This window comes from Danio rerio, chromosome 10, assembly GCF_049306965.1.
Source record: "Danio rerio strain Tuebingen ecotype United States chromosome 10, GRCz12tu, whole genome shotgun sequence".
NCBI classification, from domain to species: domain Eukaryota; kingdom Metazoa; phylum Chordata; class Actinopteri; order Cypriniformes; family Danionidae; genus Danio; species Danio rerio.
Genome location: NC_133185.1, coordinates 23,743,357 through 23,764,005, shown reverse-complemented (window position 1 = coordinate 23,764,005; position 20,649 = coordinate 23,743,357). Strand labels below are relative to the sequence as shown.

Genomic DNA, 20,649 nt, shown 5'->3' with positions numbered 1-20,649 from the left:
GTACTTTGATTTTAACCCAAACACAAACATTAATGTCCCAAATTATAATTTTATTACTACTTAACAACTCATCCCAAAAAAGGTCTGTATTGGCAAATGTTGTATCTCGGATATTTATGGCAACATATTAACCTAAAAATAAAAAATACAAATATTTTTTGTATAACCATTTTGAGGGATGTAAACAAAAACAATGGTCCTAACTTATTTCCTGTTTTACTAATTTAATCGCCTCTTGTTACAGTTATGAAAGGTCTATAGCTTTTAAATTTCACATTTTGTAATTTACTTAAATTTATATTATTTTTATTAAAATAGTTTTATAATCAATAGCTAGACTGCTGTCAGATTAACCAAAGAAATAATAAAAAAATGTAGCAATTACGTAAGTTGCTTTCCAAATTGTGTCAATTTGCTCCAGAGTTTGGACTGTCAGAAGTGAAATTTAAACCACACTGAACTGAACTAAACTAAACTTCAATTCTGTAAGCTGGTCTGACACAGTTTTTATTTACTAGTACTTTTATGTTAAGCTGCTTTGACACAATTTACATTGTAAAAGTGCTATAGAAATAAAGATGAATTAAATTTAAAATGGCAACCCAATACATTAAAAGTTTAATAAAAAAAAAAAAGTATAAAAAAATCATCAAAATAATCTTTAGCTCTGGTTCATCCTGTACCTCGGTCTCTTGCTGGAAGATGACTACTCGTCCGCCTTTATCTCCTGTGGCTAGCAGCTCCCCTGAGTGGTTGAACTCCACAGTAGAGATGATGTCGGCTGTATGACGAGAGGAGCACACAACATTTGTCAGATTTCCTTCACTTCATCCTAACAGCTACAACACTCCTGCCAAAAACACCCTGAGGAGTAACAACTTAACGTGCGATTTGCTTCCAACAGATTTAGCATCAAAAGCCGGAGAGACACTGACTGACTCGATGACATGAATCTTTAAATAAAAAGAGACGCCGCACATCTGTAACCTAGATTTCTGCCACAATATGCACTCTTGGGACAGCCATAGACTGACTCTCGGATGAGTTTAACCCTTTGTAGGCCAGCAGAGCAGAAGAATGCAGGAGAAAAAAAGTAAGGTCAGGGCCCTTTGTGTAAGTCTGACCCTGCCTGGGGGACAATAGGAGGACTGGAGCATGTGTTTGTGTGAGCTAAAGGGAAATCAAATCACTGAATCAAGTCAAAAAGATTCTCATAAGAGACCATCCCATTTGATATGAAAACAAGAGACTGAAAAATAATACTGCGAGACTTTACTGAAGACCATATTTAAGGTTTTCACAAAAACCTGCCATTGTGAAAGTCTACAGCTATGAAAAGGCAGAAAAAGGCGTAATTATCAGCCCTTCTGTGAAATTTTAAATTACTTTTTAAATATTTCCTAAGTGCTGTACAATGGAGAAATTCTAATTTATATATACATAATGATTTTAATAACTAATATTTGTCTTTGTTGTAATGACAGTACACACTATTTTCAGTTATATTTAGTTATTTTTGAAGATGCTAGTTTTGTTCGACTTAAAAGCGCAATTTAAAAGGCTAACCAGGTTAATTAAGCTAACTAAGCAAGTTCAGTTATTAGGAATGTCAACAGTGTTTTTTTTGTAGCCATTAGAAAAAAAGCAGATTTAGATAAGATAATTATATTATGTTAATTTTATTAATATTATAATAACTACTTATTTTAAGCTAATTATATTTCATACGGAATAAACTTTATTTTTTGATTAAATACTGCTTTTGTGGCAAAGCTGAAAAAAATATGCAGCAGAAAATGCCATGATGCGTATACATTTTGAAAATGCGCATAAAATTTTTTAATATTTTTATAATTGAGTAGAATAAACATTTTATTCGATAAGAAAAGATGCGCATAAACTACGATGGAAACAATTATCTCACAAATTTCAGTGTGCGCATTGAAAAAATGTCATGTGATTTTGTTACAAAAAAATCATGTCATGACAAAAAGGTGCATAAATAGATAAACCAGCAGGCTGAGCACACTGTAAAACATCTGAAATGTTGTTTTGGTCATTCTAAATGCCTGAACCATTTCAGTATTAGTGTTATTATATTATTAATGACCTCCAGAATCAAGAGCGTCTCCGCTTCTGACACCTTCAGACGCCACTGCGCGTTCACTGCGTGTCAGGATGGCTTTCTGAGGTGCAAGTCATTTATTAGATGAAGAAAAGATTGACACAGCTTCTTCTACTGCAGCAAATTCAGTGTTTACTGTTGATATTTGGCACCAGTTAATCAGGAAGTGACAATTTTGTTTATTTTGACTCGTTAGATAAAAACGCTGCTTTATTCACCTGTCTTTTATGCGATAATCCAGTTTTCCGCATAAAGTTCATTCGCATTTTTGGATGGAAACATAGCTAGTCACACAGAACTCACCTCTTTAATTCAAATGCATAAAGTGAAGGGTTGAAATATTTAGAAAGTTGACTCATTGCTTTTGAGAATTGAAACAGAATCAATGTTTAAAACAAACAAACATTTGATTAAATTGCCCTATCCTCGAAACAAAACCAAATACAGCGAAGTTTCTTTAAAGGGCACCTATTTAACCCCTTTTACAAAATGTAAGATAAGCCTTTAGTGTCTCCAGCATATGTCTAAAGTTTCAGCTCAAAATACCCATCAGATTATTTAACGTAGCCTTCAGAATCTGCCAATTTTTGTATCTAAGGATACTGTAACTGTTTCTGTAGCTTTAAATAAAACTAAGCTGCTTTTCCCCGCCCACTACTCCCACATGCATGTCTGCTTTTCATCATGTGTTACGTAAGATAAACAGCACAGAGACAGATTTTATAAAGCTGAAATACAGCTTATCAGTTAATTCAAGCCTTTCTGACATGACGAGTCTCACACAAATGCTGTTTGCAGTACACACACACATACATTTTTGTTTTGCTGCGCATTTACTGACACCAGGTGGCTGTGGTGATTATAGTGGTTGAGAATTACAAAGTGATTTCTTGTCTGTGCATGTACAAACATGCTCTGTTTTAAAAAAGTTTAAACTTAGAAAAATCACAGAGAGTTGTAGCAAATATTTTAATTCCAGTTTATTTGAAAAAAATGTATACATGTTATTGTATACATGTAATTATACAAACATACCACCTGTCAATCAATACAGTGGGTGGGGAAAACTGCACTCCTATGTCACGTCGCGGTGGGCCGCAAAATCATTTAACATCACAAAAAAATAAAAATAAAAATAAATGTTGGGTTTATATCACTTTAATATGACAGTGGACACACTATACCTTTGCACAGTTCTGTCCAAATCAGCTTATGGAGCTGATTTCATCATAGGTGTCCTTTAAAAAAAATACTTGGTAAAGTAAAGAACTTAAGATGCATATAAGCCTGAAGTCTAAATTGGATGTGCTTTGGTCTCTTGCAGAGTGAGGTGTGATGAATTAAAGGTCAAATAATCTACCACACATAGTCTTTCACTTGACATCCTGCTGCTGACAGGAAACTGGTTCAATACGTCAAGCTGCTGCCTTCAACACTGACTAGCATTCTTAATAAGCATGACAAAAGGTGTTTCCTACTTTGGTGTCTTATTCACTGTTCTATTACATTTTGCAGTCGTTCATTCATTTTCTTGTCGGCTTAGTCCCTTTATTAATCAGCTGAACGAACCGCCAACTTATCCAGGATATATTTTACACAGCGGATGCACTTCCAGCTGCAACCCATCACTGGAAAACATACAAACACACTCGGTCACACACATACCCTATGGCTAATTTAGCTTACCCAATTCACCTATACCACATATCTTTGGACTTGTGGGGGAAACCGGAGCACACAGAGCAAGCAAACGCGAGGAGAACATGCAAACTCCACACAGAAATGCCAACTGACCCAGTCGTGGCTTGAACCAGCAAACTTCTTGATGTAAGGCGATTGTACATTTTGTAGTGTCTTACTAAAAAAAACATTTGTGTTTCTCAAATACTTGTGTATTTGTGTTTTCAAATATTTGTGTATTTCAAAAACCTAATGTTCTAAGATGACATAGCAGATCCTGGATCTGTTAAACATGATAATTGATCTATGGCTATTTTGGTTCTTCAAATCAAGTTTGCGAATTAGATTATAATATCTTTTTTTATTAGAATATGCAAAAGGTACACAAAGATTACAATATCTTAGTGAACTAATCTCAAATTTCTGCATGTGCTTGTGTTTGTTGCGAAGGACAAATGAATCAACAAAATCATGAAAAGGATTGCAGATTAATTCAGCAGTGATAAATAACATGAACTGATTCATGACGTGTACAAACATTTTTTGAGATGTGTGCGTCCGCATTGGCCACGGCGAGGGGGTCAGTGACTGCGCAAAAGCTGTGGCAGACCATACATGTGTGCTTGACGCAGAAGTATAAATCAGCTGTAACTGGGTTTTAAAATCAATTTTGCATCATTTTTTTTTTTTTTGATTTTCACAGTGCACATATTTTCTTCTGTGCTGCATCCAATCACATGCATGTTAGGTCTTAACATTGTGTATGCATGATTTTATTGTGTGCATTAATTAAATAATTGTTGTCACAAAAAAAGAAAAAAGACAAGAGATAAATCTCTCAATGAACTATTGACCATGTCTTTGATCATACACTGTCAGAAATTTAACTAAACCGGGGTAGTACCAAATAAAAGTTTGCATTTAAATCTAAAAGGTCCATATTGTTATCCTAAAAGTAAAGATTAGTACCTCAATGCAAATATTAATAACTTAAGCGAACAAAGATGTTCTCTTTGTACCACTTGAACGGTACCATTATGGTTTTGTACTGGTTATTGTGTACATCACAAAGTTTTTTCCATAATTTTACAATATTATCTCCCCTAATTTATGGCAGTACTCTAAAAGAAATATCAGCATTTGGTAGGCTACATACATTCAGTATCACCTTTGCTTGAAATGACAATCAAATCCAGTTTATAGTAAATAAGCTAATCCCAAGCAAATTTGAGCCCCATACCTGTTGCTAAAGCCTAGTTCACACTACATGATTTTAGGGCCTACTCACACTATGCCATCCGTACCGTGCCCAGGCCCGTTTCCCGGATCGTTTGAGAAGTGTGAGTGCGCTGAATCGCGCTCAAGCACGGTTCACTTGGCCGGCCCTGGCCCGGTTGGAAGAGGTGTGCCTGAGCGCGGTACACTTGGGCTTTGGCGCGGTACGCTTGAGTATGAGCGCAAAACGCGCCAAAGCCCGAAACCGAAAGCGAGACGTGACTTTTAAGGGACTATTTAATATGGATTAATAATCATTCTTACTGTTCAGTGAACGCTAACTGCCGTAGTTTATTAAAGACGCAAACTCCTCACAGCACGCCAGCTGCACGCCTTCAGCAGAACTCCTCATTCCTGCAGCACGAGAGCTTAATGATTGTTTATGAGCGCCAAAAGTGGCGGATCTGTTCGGCGAAATATCTGACTGCGTGTCCCCACATCCCTAAGGAGTGTTTGGCGAAATATTTGACTGCATGTCACTGCATATCAAACGACTGAAACGATATAACTAGAGAAATCTCCACTGTGCTACTGAGTGAGAGCGTATGGCAAGCCGTTTTAGCATTTAAACCTTGTTCTGACTATCCATAAATATATTTAGAGATATCTCTAATTATATTTTGACTAGTCATAATTATAATTCGACTAGTCAGAATGACAATTAGAGATATCTGCAATTACAATTGTACTAGTACGAAATCAGATTGGAGATATCTGCAATTATGACTAGTCATATTCCTCCATTGACTTCCATTGAAAAATATTTGCAGATATCTCTAACTGAGTTTTGACTCATCAAAAATCCAATTCAAGATATCTACAACTGTAATTCAACTATTAGTAAATTAATTAGAGATATCTTCAAATATATTTGTAAATATCTCTAAATATGATGAATTAAAGACATCTCCAAATGTATTATGACTAGTAAAAACTCAGAGATATCTCTAATTACAATTTTGACTAGTCAATCATTTAGAGATATCTGCAAATATTTTTCAATGGAAGTCAATGGAGGAATATGACTAGTCATAATATATTTGCAGATATCTCCAATCTGATTTCGTATTAGTACAATTGTAATTGCAGATATCTCTAATTGTTATTCTGACTAGTCGAATTATAATTATGACAAGTCAAAATATAATTAGAGATATCTCTAATTATATTTATGGAGTCAGAACAAATATTTAAATGCTAATAAGGCTTGCCATAGAGAGCGCTTCTGAACAGCGCAGCAGCGATGACGTAAGCGTGCCGAGGCCCGATATGGTGTGAGCGCGGGCCGTCGGGGGAGACGGGAGGGGGGACAAGCGTGCTTTGGCCCGGTTCGAGGCAACTGTACCTAGTGTGAGTACGGCCTTAAACATCAGCAGATCGCTGTGCCGTTCACACTACATGACTTGACTTTGTGTCTTTTGATCTCTGTGGTGTTCACACTACGCAACACTCCGTGAACGATCCACAAGAGGGGGGTCACACACTACGGCCCCGTTTACACTAATGCGTTTTAGTTTGAAAACGCATAAGTTTTGCTACGGTTACGCCAACCATCCACACTACGCCGGAGTTCTCGAGCGCCGAAAACGGAGCATTTCGAAAACGCTGGAGAGGCCGTTTTCATTCTGAAACGCTGCTGCTCCGTCTCAGTGTGGATGATGGAAAACGGAGACATCTGAAAACGGAGGCGGGGCTGCAGACGTTCGCCTCTCTGATTGGGGTTTTCCTGAATAATAAGTAGCCTAACACGCACAGTTCAGTCCTGAATCTTCTCCGTGTAAGTTCAGACTTCGCAAGTTTGATCAAGGCTGCATCTCTTCTTCTCAGTTTGATATGGAAAAGCAGACTATACCGAGGACACGGGTAAATCTTCAAAGGGAACAGTGTACTTTATAACTTCATTCACATTACCCTGGCTTCGTTGTTTCACTTTCTCAACAATAAAATGTAAACATGATTTAAGGAACTGCCTATTTTCATTTTAATATTAGCAACTTAGACAGCAGACATGTTGAGGCGTCGTGCTGCATAAGATGAGCATCATCTTCACTGTGTGGATATTTATAACAAAACGGAGCCGATAACAACTGCCTCCTTTCAATTTCAGTGAAAATACGAAACACAGCCTCTCTTTTGCTGAATATCAGTTTTAATAATCGATAATGGCCATTTTAAAAGTATAACATACAATAAGTTTATACATTATAGGAAATAAAGGCAAGCGATCAGTCAATATACAGAATGTACGTGGTTACATTAATCATTAACTTATCTTTGCGCTCAGCCAAAACACGTTACCTGAGAACAAGTAATAGATTCCAATGCCCAAAGTCAGGGAATATGTCGTTAGATAAAGACAACAAGATAAATGAAATATCCCGTTTAATAAATATAGTGAGATTAGATCCAGCGGGAGATGCTTGATGAGAAGTCCGACTAGCAGAGCTCTCATCTGGGTAGATGGGGTGCAGCGCTTGCCCGAGAGCGTCTGTGTGGTCACGTGATGTGCGTTTTCAGCGTTTTGGTGTGGACGGAGAGCAGTTCAGAAACGCTGGGTAAAACGCGAGTGTGGACGCGGATCGTTTTCATTCTAAAACGCCGTTTTAAAACTAAAACGTACTAGTGTAAACGGGGCCTACATGATCTGACAACATCTCATTCCCCATCAGCTCATTCAAGCTACCAAACCACAGCCAATGAAAATTTGAGGGAGGAGTCGTCAGAAAAAGCTGAACACTATTGGCTGCTTGTGTGCTGATAACATCACTGACAGCGTTTCAAGCTTTGGAGAAAGCATTTAAAAACATTGTCAAATCAGCTGATTTATGAGCGGATTAATCACTCATCTGCAAGGTTTGAGTGGATAGATACACAGAGAGTTTTTAATTTTTGTAATTTTATAACTCTTTGAAATAAAACTAACATATTTATAACACCCTGCCGTTTTCTAACCATCAGTGTATTTCTTTCTGACATTGTTATTTTTTTTATTACAAAACAGTAAAGAACTGATCATTTCTGCCTTAAATTACCATATTGGTTAAAATGACTGCATGCATGTCTGATACTTTTTGCTGTGACTTTAAATATGTGTGTATTTTCTTGCCTGGCAACTTCCTGCTAACATAAACAAAACTTTCTGATGGCAAAAACATCAATTTACTTCAGATATCTTTCAAAACAGCATATTCTGTGCTGTTAAAAAGCTCCTGTTTGAAAGTGAAAATGAAAGCCAAGCCTTTAAGTGTTTTAGTATCTTAACTACATATTTATAGGCTGTATTACCAAAAAAATATTATATTTTTAGGGTAATGGTGTCATTAAATATGATGCCAGACATTCAAAGCTTAATTTTAATATCTCAATAATAGCTTTGAATGTAAATATGTTGTGACAATATGGCGTTTCATTAGAAAACGATCAGAATGAGCAGTATGGTAATTCTAATAGTTACAGAATTATAGTTCCACTGTTAATATATCCTACTCTCATGTCTGTGTTAACACAGAATGAAGCGAGTGCACTGATGCCCATTCTGACCAATCACAGATGTTTCTGCTGAACTCCTGAACACACAGGCACGCGGCTCATGCTGATATGCTCTCTCATTGGCTGTAGCTCGTCACTACATCTGACCACACGTGGGGTTGAGTCGGCCGACTGCTCTGGAATATTTAGCATGCTGAATGTTGGATTTCCGTCTGCGAGGTGTCGGCGACGCATCAGCGAGCCTCGTTGATGCGTTGCTCAGTAGTTCACACATAAAGAGCGGCAAGCGCCGTGCACCCGCAGATTTCTTCCCGATCACAGCCCCATCTGTCGGCGAGCTCGTTAACTTCCAAATCGGGCTCAAATCAGGCTTAAAATCTTCTAGTGTGAACTAGGCATAAGGCAACAACTCCTGGATGAGTTTTGAAGAACTAAACTATTATGGATTGTGTTCGATTATCTATAATCAAATCCAGCTAACTGAAAAATCTACATATGAAGAATGGACGCCTGGACGACTTTCAGACCTCTAAAAGGCTATATAGCATATAGAGCATTATTTGGGACACAATTTTTATCTTTCTGCAAGCAATTTGTTTAGTGCCATAAAATATATTTATAAAATTTATATTTATAAAATCTGATCCACGTATCATCCACTTAGATATTAAAGAGACATGTACTCACCTTCGGCTACGTCATCATCAATTGCCCCTTTCACTTGTGAAAAGCACCATTGCACATCGTTTCCCCCGCCTCCGGCTCCTGAAAGCATTACAGCTGAGGGTTAAAATTAATTGTGGTCTACATGTTATTACAAACCTTGAGACTAGTCTGAGGAAGACTCTTTTGATGCCTTTTGCAATATCAAGAACCTCTAAATACATTGCTAGCATTCTTCCATTTTACAAAACACCCCAATAATACGACATGAAATACATTAGAGATGTCAGCAATCTGTTATGAAACAAAGCAACATTCTCATGCCCTGACTTAACAAATCTGCCACATCTTTTGCACACACAAATAATACTAACACTCTGCCTCCACTCAGAATAACTCATAGAAAATTTAAATGACAGCTCTTGCATCATTTTTTAATGAGAGTAAAGAAATAGGCTAAGCCAAACCCCGGGTGGCTGTTTGAGGCAGTATGAAACGGGTTGGTTTTGTTCACAAGACAAGTGGCTACAGGACACTGAATGAGAGGAGCAGCCACCACTCCATTGTGAATTAAAAGGCTAATATTAGCAGCGGTGTGAATTGCAATAGTTACTTCACAACTAAAGTACTAGTTTTGAAAAATGTAAAAAAAAAAAAAAAAAAAAAAAAAAAAAAAAAAAAACATTATACATACACATACTTGTAACTATTAAACATAAAAAGTGATCATACAAAAGTATCATATTGTAAGCTTTTAATTATGATTTTAAATGACAAATAGTATTTTGGTACTGCACAATGAAGGAATATTTCACTCCAAAAAAAATACATTTTTGTCATTATTTACTCATCCACAGCTTGTTCCAAACCAGCCTGAGTTCTTCTGTTGGATCCAAAAATACACTGAAGAATGCTGGGAGAAAAAAAACCCACCGACTTCCATAGAATTTGTGTTCCTACTATGGATGCCAATGACAGCTTTTTACCCAACATTCTTCAGATTCAGAATATGATATTTTGTGTTCAACAGAAGAAAGGCATTCACAAAAGTTTAGAACCACTTGAGTTAGAGCTGCACGATTCTGGCTAAAATGAGAGTCATGATTTTTTTGCTTAAAATAAAGATCACGATTCTGTAGATGTAAAATAAATCTTAATATGAGTCAGCAATTATTATTGTTTTTTTCTCAAACATATGGTAAAACAACAATAATAATATAATGTGCAGCAGACCCGTCCGCTACGCCACTGATTTTGTGTAGGTCTATTGCTTTCTATAAATAATTCAATTCTACTTACAGGGTTCAACGCTAAGGACATTTTCTACTGGCCTGACTGGACCAGCAGTTCAGATTTTTACTTGCCCTGCCAAAATTTTCACTGGCCCCACCAAAATAAATAAATAAATAAATAATAGCTATTTTTTTTAGCCACATATTTTAAATAACGTGTCAAAAATAATGTCTTTGAATCTAGAATTTAAATATTTTTAAAATGTTAAAATATTTAGCAGTAAAATACAGCAGTATAGTATATGCAAAACATCGCTACATTTTTTTTTGTTGTGTTGTACCCATGTAAATATCTTTTTTCACAACGTTGGAAACAGACGTTTTCTTTTAGACTCATAATTTGATGTTGCCGTCTCTTCACTGTCCTAGTTTTTACCAGGTTGTGGAAAAAAATAACGTGCTCACAACAACCAATCAGATAAAAGGAACCAAAAAGCAATATGGTGTTTACGACTTCACAGAAAAGGTAGCATTCAAAGACTTAAAAGCACAAATTGTTTCTCGATTCTAAGACTGTAATTGCACACAATTGACAAATAGTAGCAGGCACATTAAAATTTGATGACAAGGCGGCACTGGCCTGATCGGGCCAGTAACGATTCTCTCTACTGTCCCGAACATCTCTCATGCTGGCCCCGGGCCATCCTTATTGTTGAGCCCTGACTTATAATAATTCTGATGTTGAATTATGTTTGAGATAGAGCTGCACAATTAATCACAAAAAGATTGCGATTTCGATTCGACCCCCTGGACAATCTTAATCCAGCATTTCTACAATTCTGCCAGTCATATTTTAAAGTTCAGGAGAGAAGCAAAGGCAGCTGTGCATGAGTCGTTTTATTTTTTAACATATATTGCTCAGTGACATGGACACCTTCAAATGATGTTACAAGAGTCACAACTGTATTTACAAGGTATAATTCACCTAAAAATGTCATTTTTGTCTGATGCTGTATTCGCACCCGGGAAATGACACGTGACGTAAGCTGCTGACTGTGAGCTGTTACCATGGAGGTCGGGCATGCGCTCTACTTAATGATAGACGTGCGCACGTCTACTTTAGTGAACAGAACCTGCATATGTTGTGAGTAACAGGTAATAAAGTTGTTAATAATATTCAGTATGTGGCAGAGAGTGATCGTGAAATGCTGGATTGAGATCATCTAGGGGGTCGAATCGAGATCGCGATCTTTTTTCGATTAATTGTGCAGGTCTAACTTGACTGTAGGAATGGGTCGGTATAAGATTCTGACGGCATGATAAAATATCACGGTTTCACTACATTGTGATTACTTCTCTAAAATTTATTATTTTTAAACGTTTGGGTAAAAAAACAAAAACTTTTTTACCTTTAACACAATACATCTTATTTTGAGAAACATTTGAAATATATTGGAACAGTGAACATGTCAGGCTAAATAATTCAAATTAAATCACAGATTTCTTTACAATAAAAAAAAAACATATTTGGATATATTTTCTGTTGGAGATAGTGTTGTCCCAAAAAACAAAACAAAAAACTTTAAATATAGCGTAGGTATGGTATAGCTGACAATTTCTGCTTTTTTAAAACCGGTTAATCTCCAGTGAGTGGAAGTAGTAAATGGCAAGAAAAAATCAGTTTTAGGTAAAATGTCCCTTTAAAAATAATATTTTGATTTCGATAAACAATTGTTGTCCTGAATACCTGAAAATCTGTTTTGGTATATAAAACTGTTATTATTACGTTGCCATTTATTGTCTTTTGTAAACCATGATAAAAAAAAGCTGTATTATTTTTTGCAAAAAAAAGTTAATGAAAACCAGCCAAATTGTGAAATAAATACATGCACAGTGTAAAATACTTTGTTCTGTAAAGCTTTAAGCCAGAGATGGCCAAAGTAAGGCACACAGGCCAAAGTTGGCTCGTATCCTTTGATTTGGCCCACCATCCCATCTGAGAGTAGAGGGAGTTTGATGGAGAGTTGGGGTGAATGCCTTTAATACAAAGATCGTCATTTCTAATTTGACGTAACCTCCTTTGCTTGTTTTATTGCTGAACTACAAAAATGTTCACATAAATTAAATGTTTTATTTAATTGTAAATGCATCAATTTTTTTTGTAAATGCAAGTAGTGTCACTCGACGGATAGACTATGCAGAAGACATCAGCAACCAAATCAAGGAAAAACTAGTATAATTTTGTTATAAATTCGATTTTTACTATGATGGGTTCATTATAAAATATACAAAATACTGTAGTTAACATAAATGTTTTCTAGTAAATTTTAAACATTATTAAATAAATTTAAAAAATTACCCATGGTAAATTACCCCACCTATATTTGCCTTCGGCCCAATAACAGTTAGCCTCAATCAATTTGGTTTTCCTTCATGAGAAAAAGTTTGGGCACCCTTGCTATAAGCGGTAATAAAATGTTTTGTGGAGGACGCCTATATTCCATCACTGCCATAAAACTGAACCCTCCCACTCCTCACAGTCACGACTCTGACCTGTAAGATTTCTACGTTACTTATCGGGTAAGTCTGAATAACAGCGTTTAATGAATAAAAGGCGTTCGTCTTTGTCATCCCTGCGGATCCTGCCGCTTTTAGCGGCTTCCAGTCTCTCTGCGAAGCGCGCGGCAGTTTGACTGCACATGACTCTGCAGATGCCGGTTAAAGTTCTCCAGTTCAATGGAGGAGATTTAAAGAGGCCCGCATTTCCAATATATTTATACACCACACCAAATAATACACACAAACAGAAAAGAAACCGGACGTGTTACTCAGTGCCTACTCATTTACACAACCGAGATATAAAAAATCCCGCAGCCTGACCGCGCATCCCGCTAACAAATGATGAAAGGGTTAGCAGCAGACATGTTTCCACTCAAATGAAGCTCATCGCTGAAACACACCTCTATCACAGAAAAAAACAACAGTATTGCTTAAAACATCCTCAAATGATCTTTGCACTATAAATAACATAAGATGGAAATCAGTTTTGTCGATTTACTGGCTAACTGGAGGGAACGAGGCTGCTAGGCGGCTAGGCTACTGTCAGTAGAGCAGGAACGCGATGGTGGCTCCAGTGCAGCCGCTGCGCTCATTGAAACAAACAGAAGCGATTCCCTAGTTCACGGTGAATTGGAACAATCTCTGCTCAAGCAGCTCATAAACTTGTCGAGTTACCTGCCATGGCGAGAGTGGCGATGTCGGACCCTAGTCTTGATAAGCAGTGTGAAGGCGACCAGAGCAAAATTTCCAAGAGAGTCGCCGGAAATGCTGTTTTTCAAAATAAAAGTGCTTCTGATACTTCTGGATAAAAAGGGAAACAAGAAATAAAAAGCAAACAGATTTGTTAAAGGTATAGTTCACCCAAAAATGCTAATTCTGTCATCGTTAATTCACCATTTATTTATTTCAAACCTTTGCATTTCTATAATCTGTTGAGCACTATGCACAAATGATTTTGGAAACCTGTAACCATTGACCTCCATAGTATTTGCATTTACTACTATGGAAGTCAATGGTTACCGGTTGTCAGCTCTCTATAAAATATTCTCTTTTGTGTTCAACAATAGAAAGAAACTAAAATAGGTTTGGAAAAACACGAGGGAGAGTAAATACTCAATTTTGGGGCGAACAAGCATTGGGCGAAAGCATATATTACAATATTTCTAGTTATTCATGCAGGTAACCCAAATAAAAAGATATAGCTGACAGTAAGGTTTTCCCTGTTTTATGAGTTATTATGAAAATCTCTATTAATACACTTTGTTTAACATTGGTTCTGCTTTTGTCAGGACTGATAAATACTAACCATTTGTGCATAATTTATCAAACCAACTTATTAGTGGTCAATAACACTGAAATATTCATAGTGAAGGTAAACAATGCCAAGAGCTTCATATGACAGGCATCTTTGGTATGCAGCTTTATTTACTAGAGTACATTGGAATCATGCCCATATGATTTAATATGATGCTAAAAATACATGACGTGCCAACATTCAATGTTCCTTTTGATTTGGGAGGAAATGCAAATATGCAAATATCAAACATAATAAATAACTAAAATGTATTGTCTATTTACAAAGTTATGTATTACACTGATATCTTTAAACTGAAGTGAATATAAAAATATTTAAATGATATGCAAAAATTGTAATATGCTTTATTACATATAAAAAACAATGTAAAAAAATATATATATCCTTTATTACATAACAAAAAGTAACATATGTCATTAATCTTTCGGTTACTACAATAAAATTGTAAAATACTACATAATAGTTTAAATCAATACTATAATAAAAATCATTTCAGGTTTTAAACAATTTTCCCAGTACTGGGTTGTGGCTGGTAGAACATCCATTGCGTAAACATATGGTGGAATAATTGGCGGTTCATTTCTCTGTGGCAACCTCTGATAAATAAGAGACTAAGCTGAATGAAAACTGATGAATGAATACATTTTATACAATGTTTATATTAAACTTACTTTAAAATCCTTTTCTTGTACTTGTATTTTGAAAGGGAATCACGCTTTCGGGTCCGCTGTTGCGTCACTTCCGGCTCTTACCTTGGCTTACTGCTGCTGCTGCTAGTTTTTGCTATCAGAACTGTCCAGAGAACTTTGCAGGGTTTATTTTATTGCAAGCAGCTCCTCTGCAAATGCATGAAGAGGAATGTCGGAAAGACGCTATTTTTTGTCGGTAGCCCTTCAGTTCGCTATTAAATGTTGAAATGTTCTGTCTTTCCTCCTCAGCTTTCTCCTCCTACACTCCTCTCAACATTCAAAATGGCGCAACCCCGCCCTGTCATGACGTAATCGGCGCTGGCCATTCATCAGTGGGTGCTGGAGTAATGATGTAACGCCACTGAACTTGTGTGGGCAGATGAGGATATGAAATGCGTTTGTCACAAAGTTATGTGCATTTATTTAAAACTTTTTTTTTTTTTTACTTTAAGAAGAGGGAAACAATTATGCCTAAACTTTTTTGGATGGAGTGTCTTTTTTTGATAAAAAATGTGACAACAGACATGTCAGACGATTGTTACATTACTCTGTATATACCACCCCAAGATGTAATTTTTTTTGGACCAACTTCTCTGACTGCATTCAATGGAAGAGAGCATGGTTATTACCTGAAAAATTCAGCATATCCAACAAAATAAGAGAGATACATTTTAAGATCTTGCATAATGTTTATCCTACAAATTCCCAAATTGCGAATTATTTTGATATATCTAATTTGTGTACTTTCTGCAATACACATGAAGAGACTTTATTTCACTTATTCTATAGTTGCACTCACATTAAACGTCTTTAAAATGACATTACTTTTTATTTATCATCCATTTTTAAACATGATTTAAATTTGTCTATAAAAGATATATTTCTGTATTTCTCGGATGATGGTCATGCTCTCGATCTTATTGTAAATTTTTTTGTGTTACACTGTAAATTTTTTATACACAAAAATAAGTTTCTAAAAACAATACCTGTTTTTAATACTTTCCTTGTTGAAATTTCGTATATATTGAATCTCTTAAGCTTATTAATAATAAGAAAAATAATAAGTTTCTTAAAGCTTATGACAATCTTTTTTGTTAATGTTTGAGGCTGTGTATTTTTAATTTTTCTCTCTGTCTTCTTTCTTATTTTTTGTTATTGTATTTTTTCTTCAATGCAGTGATGTTATTATTCTTGTATTCAATAAAAAAAAGATGAGGATATGAAATCTTTTTATTTAATTTTTAAAGTTTATATTATTTATCCTGATCTGTTATTGTCATTGTGTTTTTCTGTGTAAATTGAATTTTGTATGTTTGTTATTGAAGTCAATAAAAAAAAAAGATGAGGATATGAAAAAAATTTACTCCAACAGCATCAAATATTCTACAACATAAAACAAGCTTGTTTAATATCTGTTTTGAATAACGGTTAACACTAAAACATTTTTTGCACATTTCCTCAGTCATTTGTTTTTAAAGATAGAATTATTAGTATTATTGATAATTATGTATCTCACAGCAAGAAGGTCGCTGGGTCGAACCTCGGCTCAGTTGGTGTTTCTGTGTGGAGTTTGCATGTTTTCCCTGCGTTCGTGTGGGTTTCCTCCATACTCCGGTTTCCCCCATAGTCCAAATACATGTGGCAGGTGAATTGGGTAAGCTAAATTGTCCGTAGTGTATGTGTGTGTGTGGATGTGTGGATGTTTCCCAGAGATGGGTTGCGACTGGAAGGGCATCTGCTGCGTAATAACGTGCTGGATAAGATGGCGGTATGTTCCGCTGTGGCGACCCTGGATTAATAAAGGGACAAAGTCAAGAAAATGAACAAATATATTCTATTCGTTCATTATTTGGCCAAAACCAAAAGTGTTACTTTGTGCCCCGCTCTTCACTATGTCTTGCTGGATGGATCACATTGAAGCCGAATACTTCAAATTAATTTTTATTATTTCAGTCAATATAGGCTATGTCAGTTTTGTGGTTTGAGTTTCACAGACCCCTCTCGCGCTTTATTTGTTGTTCTTCTTTGTCTACAGTTACATCAATTTCTAACTGATTATGTATTTAAGACGGCTTTTGATCAATTTATTTAGCAGAGTTTTTCTTATATGTGATTTGCACATGTCCTCAGTCATTTGTTTTTAAAAGAAAACATTGGTTAGTGTAGGGTCTGGTTACCATAGAGAAGCGTGTTCTGAGAATAGAACGCATTCCAAAAGTGTACTCTAAGCCTTGTAGCACAGGAGAAACTCTTGTTGGTTTGTTGTAGTGGCGTTGAGCGGGTGCGTCTTTTTTGCGGCTGAATATCTAACTCCTCTACAGTGTTTCTCAGCGATCGAACATCTGCCAGTTTGAGTGATTCACGGTGCAAGACCGAAATCCTTATTCTATTTCAGCTACCAAACCCCTAGTTTTTGACAGAAAGCCTGAAAACCAAATTTCCATCATGGTTGAGCATCTTCCACCGGTGACATCAGCTGCAGAAATGGAGAGATCTTTCCCAAAAGCCAGCAAGATCTCCAAGAGCCAGACAGAAATGCAGCAGCTCAAAGAACTGCCTATAAACGGCACTAATAGTGAGTCATATTTACATTCTGATATTAATCCAGTGTTTTCCTGACATAATAATATACAGTACTTACTATTAAAACCTAATGTTTGATAGACAGCTGTTTTCTTAAAGAGTTCTGTTTACACATTCCTGTAAAATCCACAGTAACTAGCAGCAGTTCGCCAGTAACAGAACAAAAGTCCTGTATTTACTCTATTTATCTTGTGGTGTTTACAGAATTATTTGTATATTTTCACTGTCATTTTCACAAAGCAACTTTAAAATACAGAAACACCACATAAATACAGTAAAATACAGTTCAATAGTGTGCCATTTACAAAAACAGTGAGACTATAGCAAGATGTATGTCATTATAATAACTTTTGGCATTATTAGTTCATATTGATGATATTATCTCATCGGTTGGCTAATCACAGTGCTGCAGTTAATGAATAGCAGAAACAGAATTATAGCCTATATTATTAGGCCATTCAAGTGCATCTTAATGAAACGGTTTGATATTGAATCTCATTTTCAGCTTTTCTGACACAACTTTAGTCTACAATCCCACAGTAAAATAAAGTATTCGCTTTTCTGTTTTAAAATAAAGTGCACTGAACGTGTATTTTTATATTGTTTGGTGTATTGACCATTTATTTGTGTCGCCAGTTTTATAAAACAAGAGAATAATTACATATTATTATAGTTGATTACAATAAATAATAATAAAATACAAATTAAAAGTGAAATTTCATGGTTATTGTATGTTTAAATCATGGTAAATGTGTGGTTAGTTTTGTTTTTGGTAAATTTAATTTAATTTTCTCTTAAATTACTGTGGAGAAGTGTGTCAAGATGTGTAATTGTTTCCTTTAACAGTCGACAAGAAGGAGAAAGTGAAGGAGACGAAGAAGAAGAAAAAGAAGAGCAAAGTTGCTTTGTTCATCAGAGCGGCCTTGAGATGGTTCTGCTTCTCTCCCAGCTATGAGCCTTTCAGCTTTCCATCCTCTGATGGTAAATGATGCTTTTGGCATCTATGTTTTAGACTATAATGTTGTGAATAAACCGTATTTTACTGCCCTCACCTGGAGTTTAACATGAAACTGACAGTGTGTATGTGCAAACTGCAATCATTTGTCTTTTAACAGATTATGAGGTCTATGAGAAGACGGTGGTCAAAAAGGAGGAAGTGAAGGAGATTATGCAGAAGGAGGAGGTGGTGAAGACTGGGGAGGAGGGGGTGATGACGGAGGAGGAGGTGGTGGAAAAGGAAGAGGAGGTGGTGGAGAAGGAGAAAGTGAAGGAGATGATGCAGGAGGAGGAGTTGGTGGAGAAGGAGCTGGTGATGACGGAGGAGGAGGTGGTGGAAAAGGAAGAGGAGGTGGTGGAGAAGGAGAAAGTGAAGGAGATGATGCAGGAGGAGGAGGTGGTGGAGAAGGAGCTGGTGATGATGGACGAGGAGGTGGTGGAAAAGGAGGAGGAGGTGAAAGGACAGGAAAGTGAGGAGGTGGAAAAGAACATGAAGGAGAAAGAGACATTAACTGACATTGTAAGGAAGGAGGAGGTGGAAGAGAGGGTGGTGAACAGGAGGAGGATGACAACAAGGACAATTTACAGTTTGAAAGAGGAGTTGAACAGAAAGTTCCCAATACAGAAGCAGCATATGTGGCCCAACAACAGACCTGCCTCCAAGGCCCAGGCTGCACGGCGGGGGAAAAACCGCCATATTCTGTTATGGGGACAGAGAAAAGTGTGAAACTCAATAAAATTGTGTTGAACAAAACAGAAGAGAGTGTGTTGTGTTTATCTGCTTAATTTCTGCTTCAAAAGTGTTGAATGTGTTCTTACAGGTTTTGAACATTCTTACAAATATCTTCATTTCTGTCCACCCTAAGAAAGGGAGTCAAACTGGTTTATAACAGGCTGAGGAAATGAGGACAGAATTATTATTTTGGTTGAACTATTCATTTCAAGGCCTAAAAAATTGTATATATATACAACAGTTCTGTTTGGTTCTCGAATCTGATTGACTGATAGCTGTGATATATTTAAGTAATATCAGCACCCGTACAGCCTTTTTACCCTTTGTGTATTACTCCGGCCACACACAGTACAGCCAGCAAAAAGCAGACACTACAGATCAAAAGTTTAAAAGATACTTTTAACTGTTTTAACAGCTGTCTAACTGTCAGCTTATGATTTGAATCCATCGCGGAAGAAAGTAGTTCCTCATACAAAAGGGTTTTTGAGACTTTTTCGTGTTTTATTTTGTTTTTATTTACACAATTATGCCGTCAAACTGTTGTATAAACGCAACATCACACTCGTAGTGGTGCGATATGTCTGTTTATACACCCCTCCCATCAGTGCCGATATACAGCCATATCAAACTGCTACTCATGTGCCATTGTTCATATATACAGTATATATATAAATATATATATATATATATATATATATATATATATATATATATATTAGTAATAGCAATGTCAATGCCTAACTATTTATAATATTAATTCTTAATTTATAAAAAATAATTTACTTAGTAATTTTACTTTTTTATACACTTTTTTATTTGTGGTTGTTTTCCCAAGCTTTAACAAAACATTTTGTACAGTCAAGGTTGTAATTTTTGTTTTTCTTTTTTGACCCTTGCTGCCGAAATTAATTAACAAACAGTTTAAATTAAAATAAAATTACAACAGAAATGCATGAAAATATAGCAAAAAAAAAAAAAAAAACTGTACAGTATTGTATACATTTACAATTATACAATATAAACTGTGAAAGTAATATAAATAAATAAATACCTACATGATTATACAAATCAATAATCTTACACATTTGCAGTGGTCTTTACATAAATATGAAACCAAACCACATTGGTGATCACATTTATACCTGTTTGCACAGATTTCTTTATTTAAATCAGTTAAAGGGGAGAGTCTTCATGTTTTAAAAATATGTAATCATAGGTTGCCATGTCTCACATTTTTTTTCCCTGCAGATTTATATATAATTCATTATATATATATTTTAATATTCTCTAATTTCAAATAGAAAACCAGA

General features: G+C 35.8%; 2 protein-coding genes and 1 long non-coding RNA gene across 4 annotated transcripts in view; 1 reads left to right on the top strand and 2 right to left on the bottom strand.

The window, feature by feature from the left end:
• The window catches only part of ppp2r2ab (protein phosphatase 2, regulatory subunit B, alpha b), a 31,075-nt gene extending 15,780 nt beyond the window's left edge, over positions 1-15,295 (bottom strand). Inside the window, 4 exon segments of the mRNA NM_001309438.1 lie at positions 684-781; positions 9,257-9,334; positions 13,699-13,824; positions 15,010-15,295. Of these exon segments, the coding sequence (NP_001296367.1) occupies positions 684-781; positions 9,257-9,334; positions 13,699-13,705 (183 nt within the window). The 5' untranslated portion in view covers positions 13,706-13,824; positions 15,010-15,295.
• Positions 1,738-4,914, bottom strand: LOC141376351 (uncharacterized). Its single transcript, XR_012386249.1, has 2 exons — positions 4,190-4,914; positions 1,738-3,820 (listed from the first exon to the last, which is right to left on the bottom strand). It is a non-coding gene; the product is annotated as an uncharacterized lncRNA (long non-coding RNA).
• On the top strand, positions 15,076-19,385 carry LOC137490369 (uncharacterized). Of its 2 annotated transcripts, none has more exons than XM_068223942.2 (3): positions 15,076-17,602; positions 18,457-18,591; positions 18,726-19,382. In XM_068223942.2, exons 1-3 carry the CDS (start codon positions 17,473-17,475, stop codon positions 19,331-19,333), a joined length of 873 nt encoding a protein of 290 aa, XP_068080043.2. In that variant the 5' UTR covers positions 15,076-17,472; the 3' UTR covers positions 19,334-19,382. The 2 variants fall into 2 exon arrangements, with proteins under 2 accessions (XP_068080043.2, XP_073770729.1); XM_073914628.1 differs by having other exon boundaries at positions 17,281-17,602; positions 17,692-18,591; positions 18,726-19,385.
• Positions 19,386-20,649: the final 1,264 nt, after the last annotated feature.

Excerpts from the sequence above, each read along its gene's own strand:
- LOC137490369 (XM_068223942.2), top strand. The coding sequence starts at position 17,473 with ATGGTTGAGCATCTTCCACCGGTGACATCAGCTGCAGAAATGGAGAGA. Across the intron at positions 17,603-18,456 it reads GCCTATAAACGGCACTAATA|TCGACAAGAAGGAGAAAGTG; the intron begins GTGAGTCATATT and ends TTCCTTTAACAG. Across the intron at positions 18,592-18,725 it reads CAGCTTTCCATCCTCTGATG|ATTATGAGGTCTATGAGAAG; the intron begins GTAAATGATGCT and ends GTCTTTTAACAG.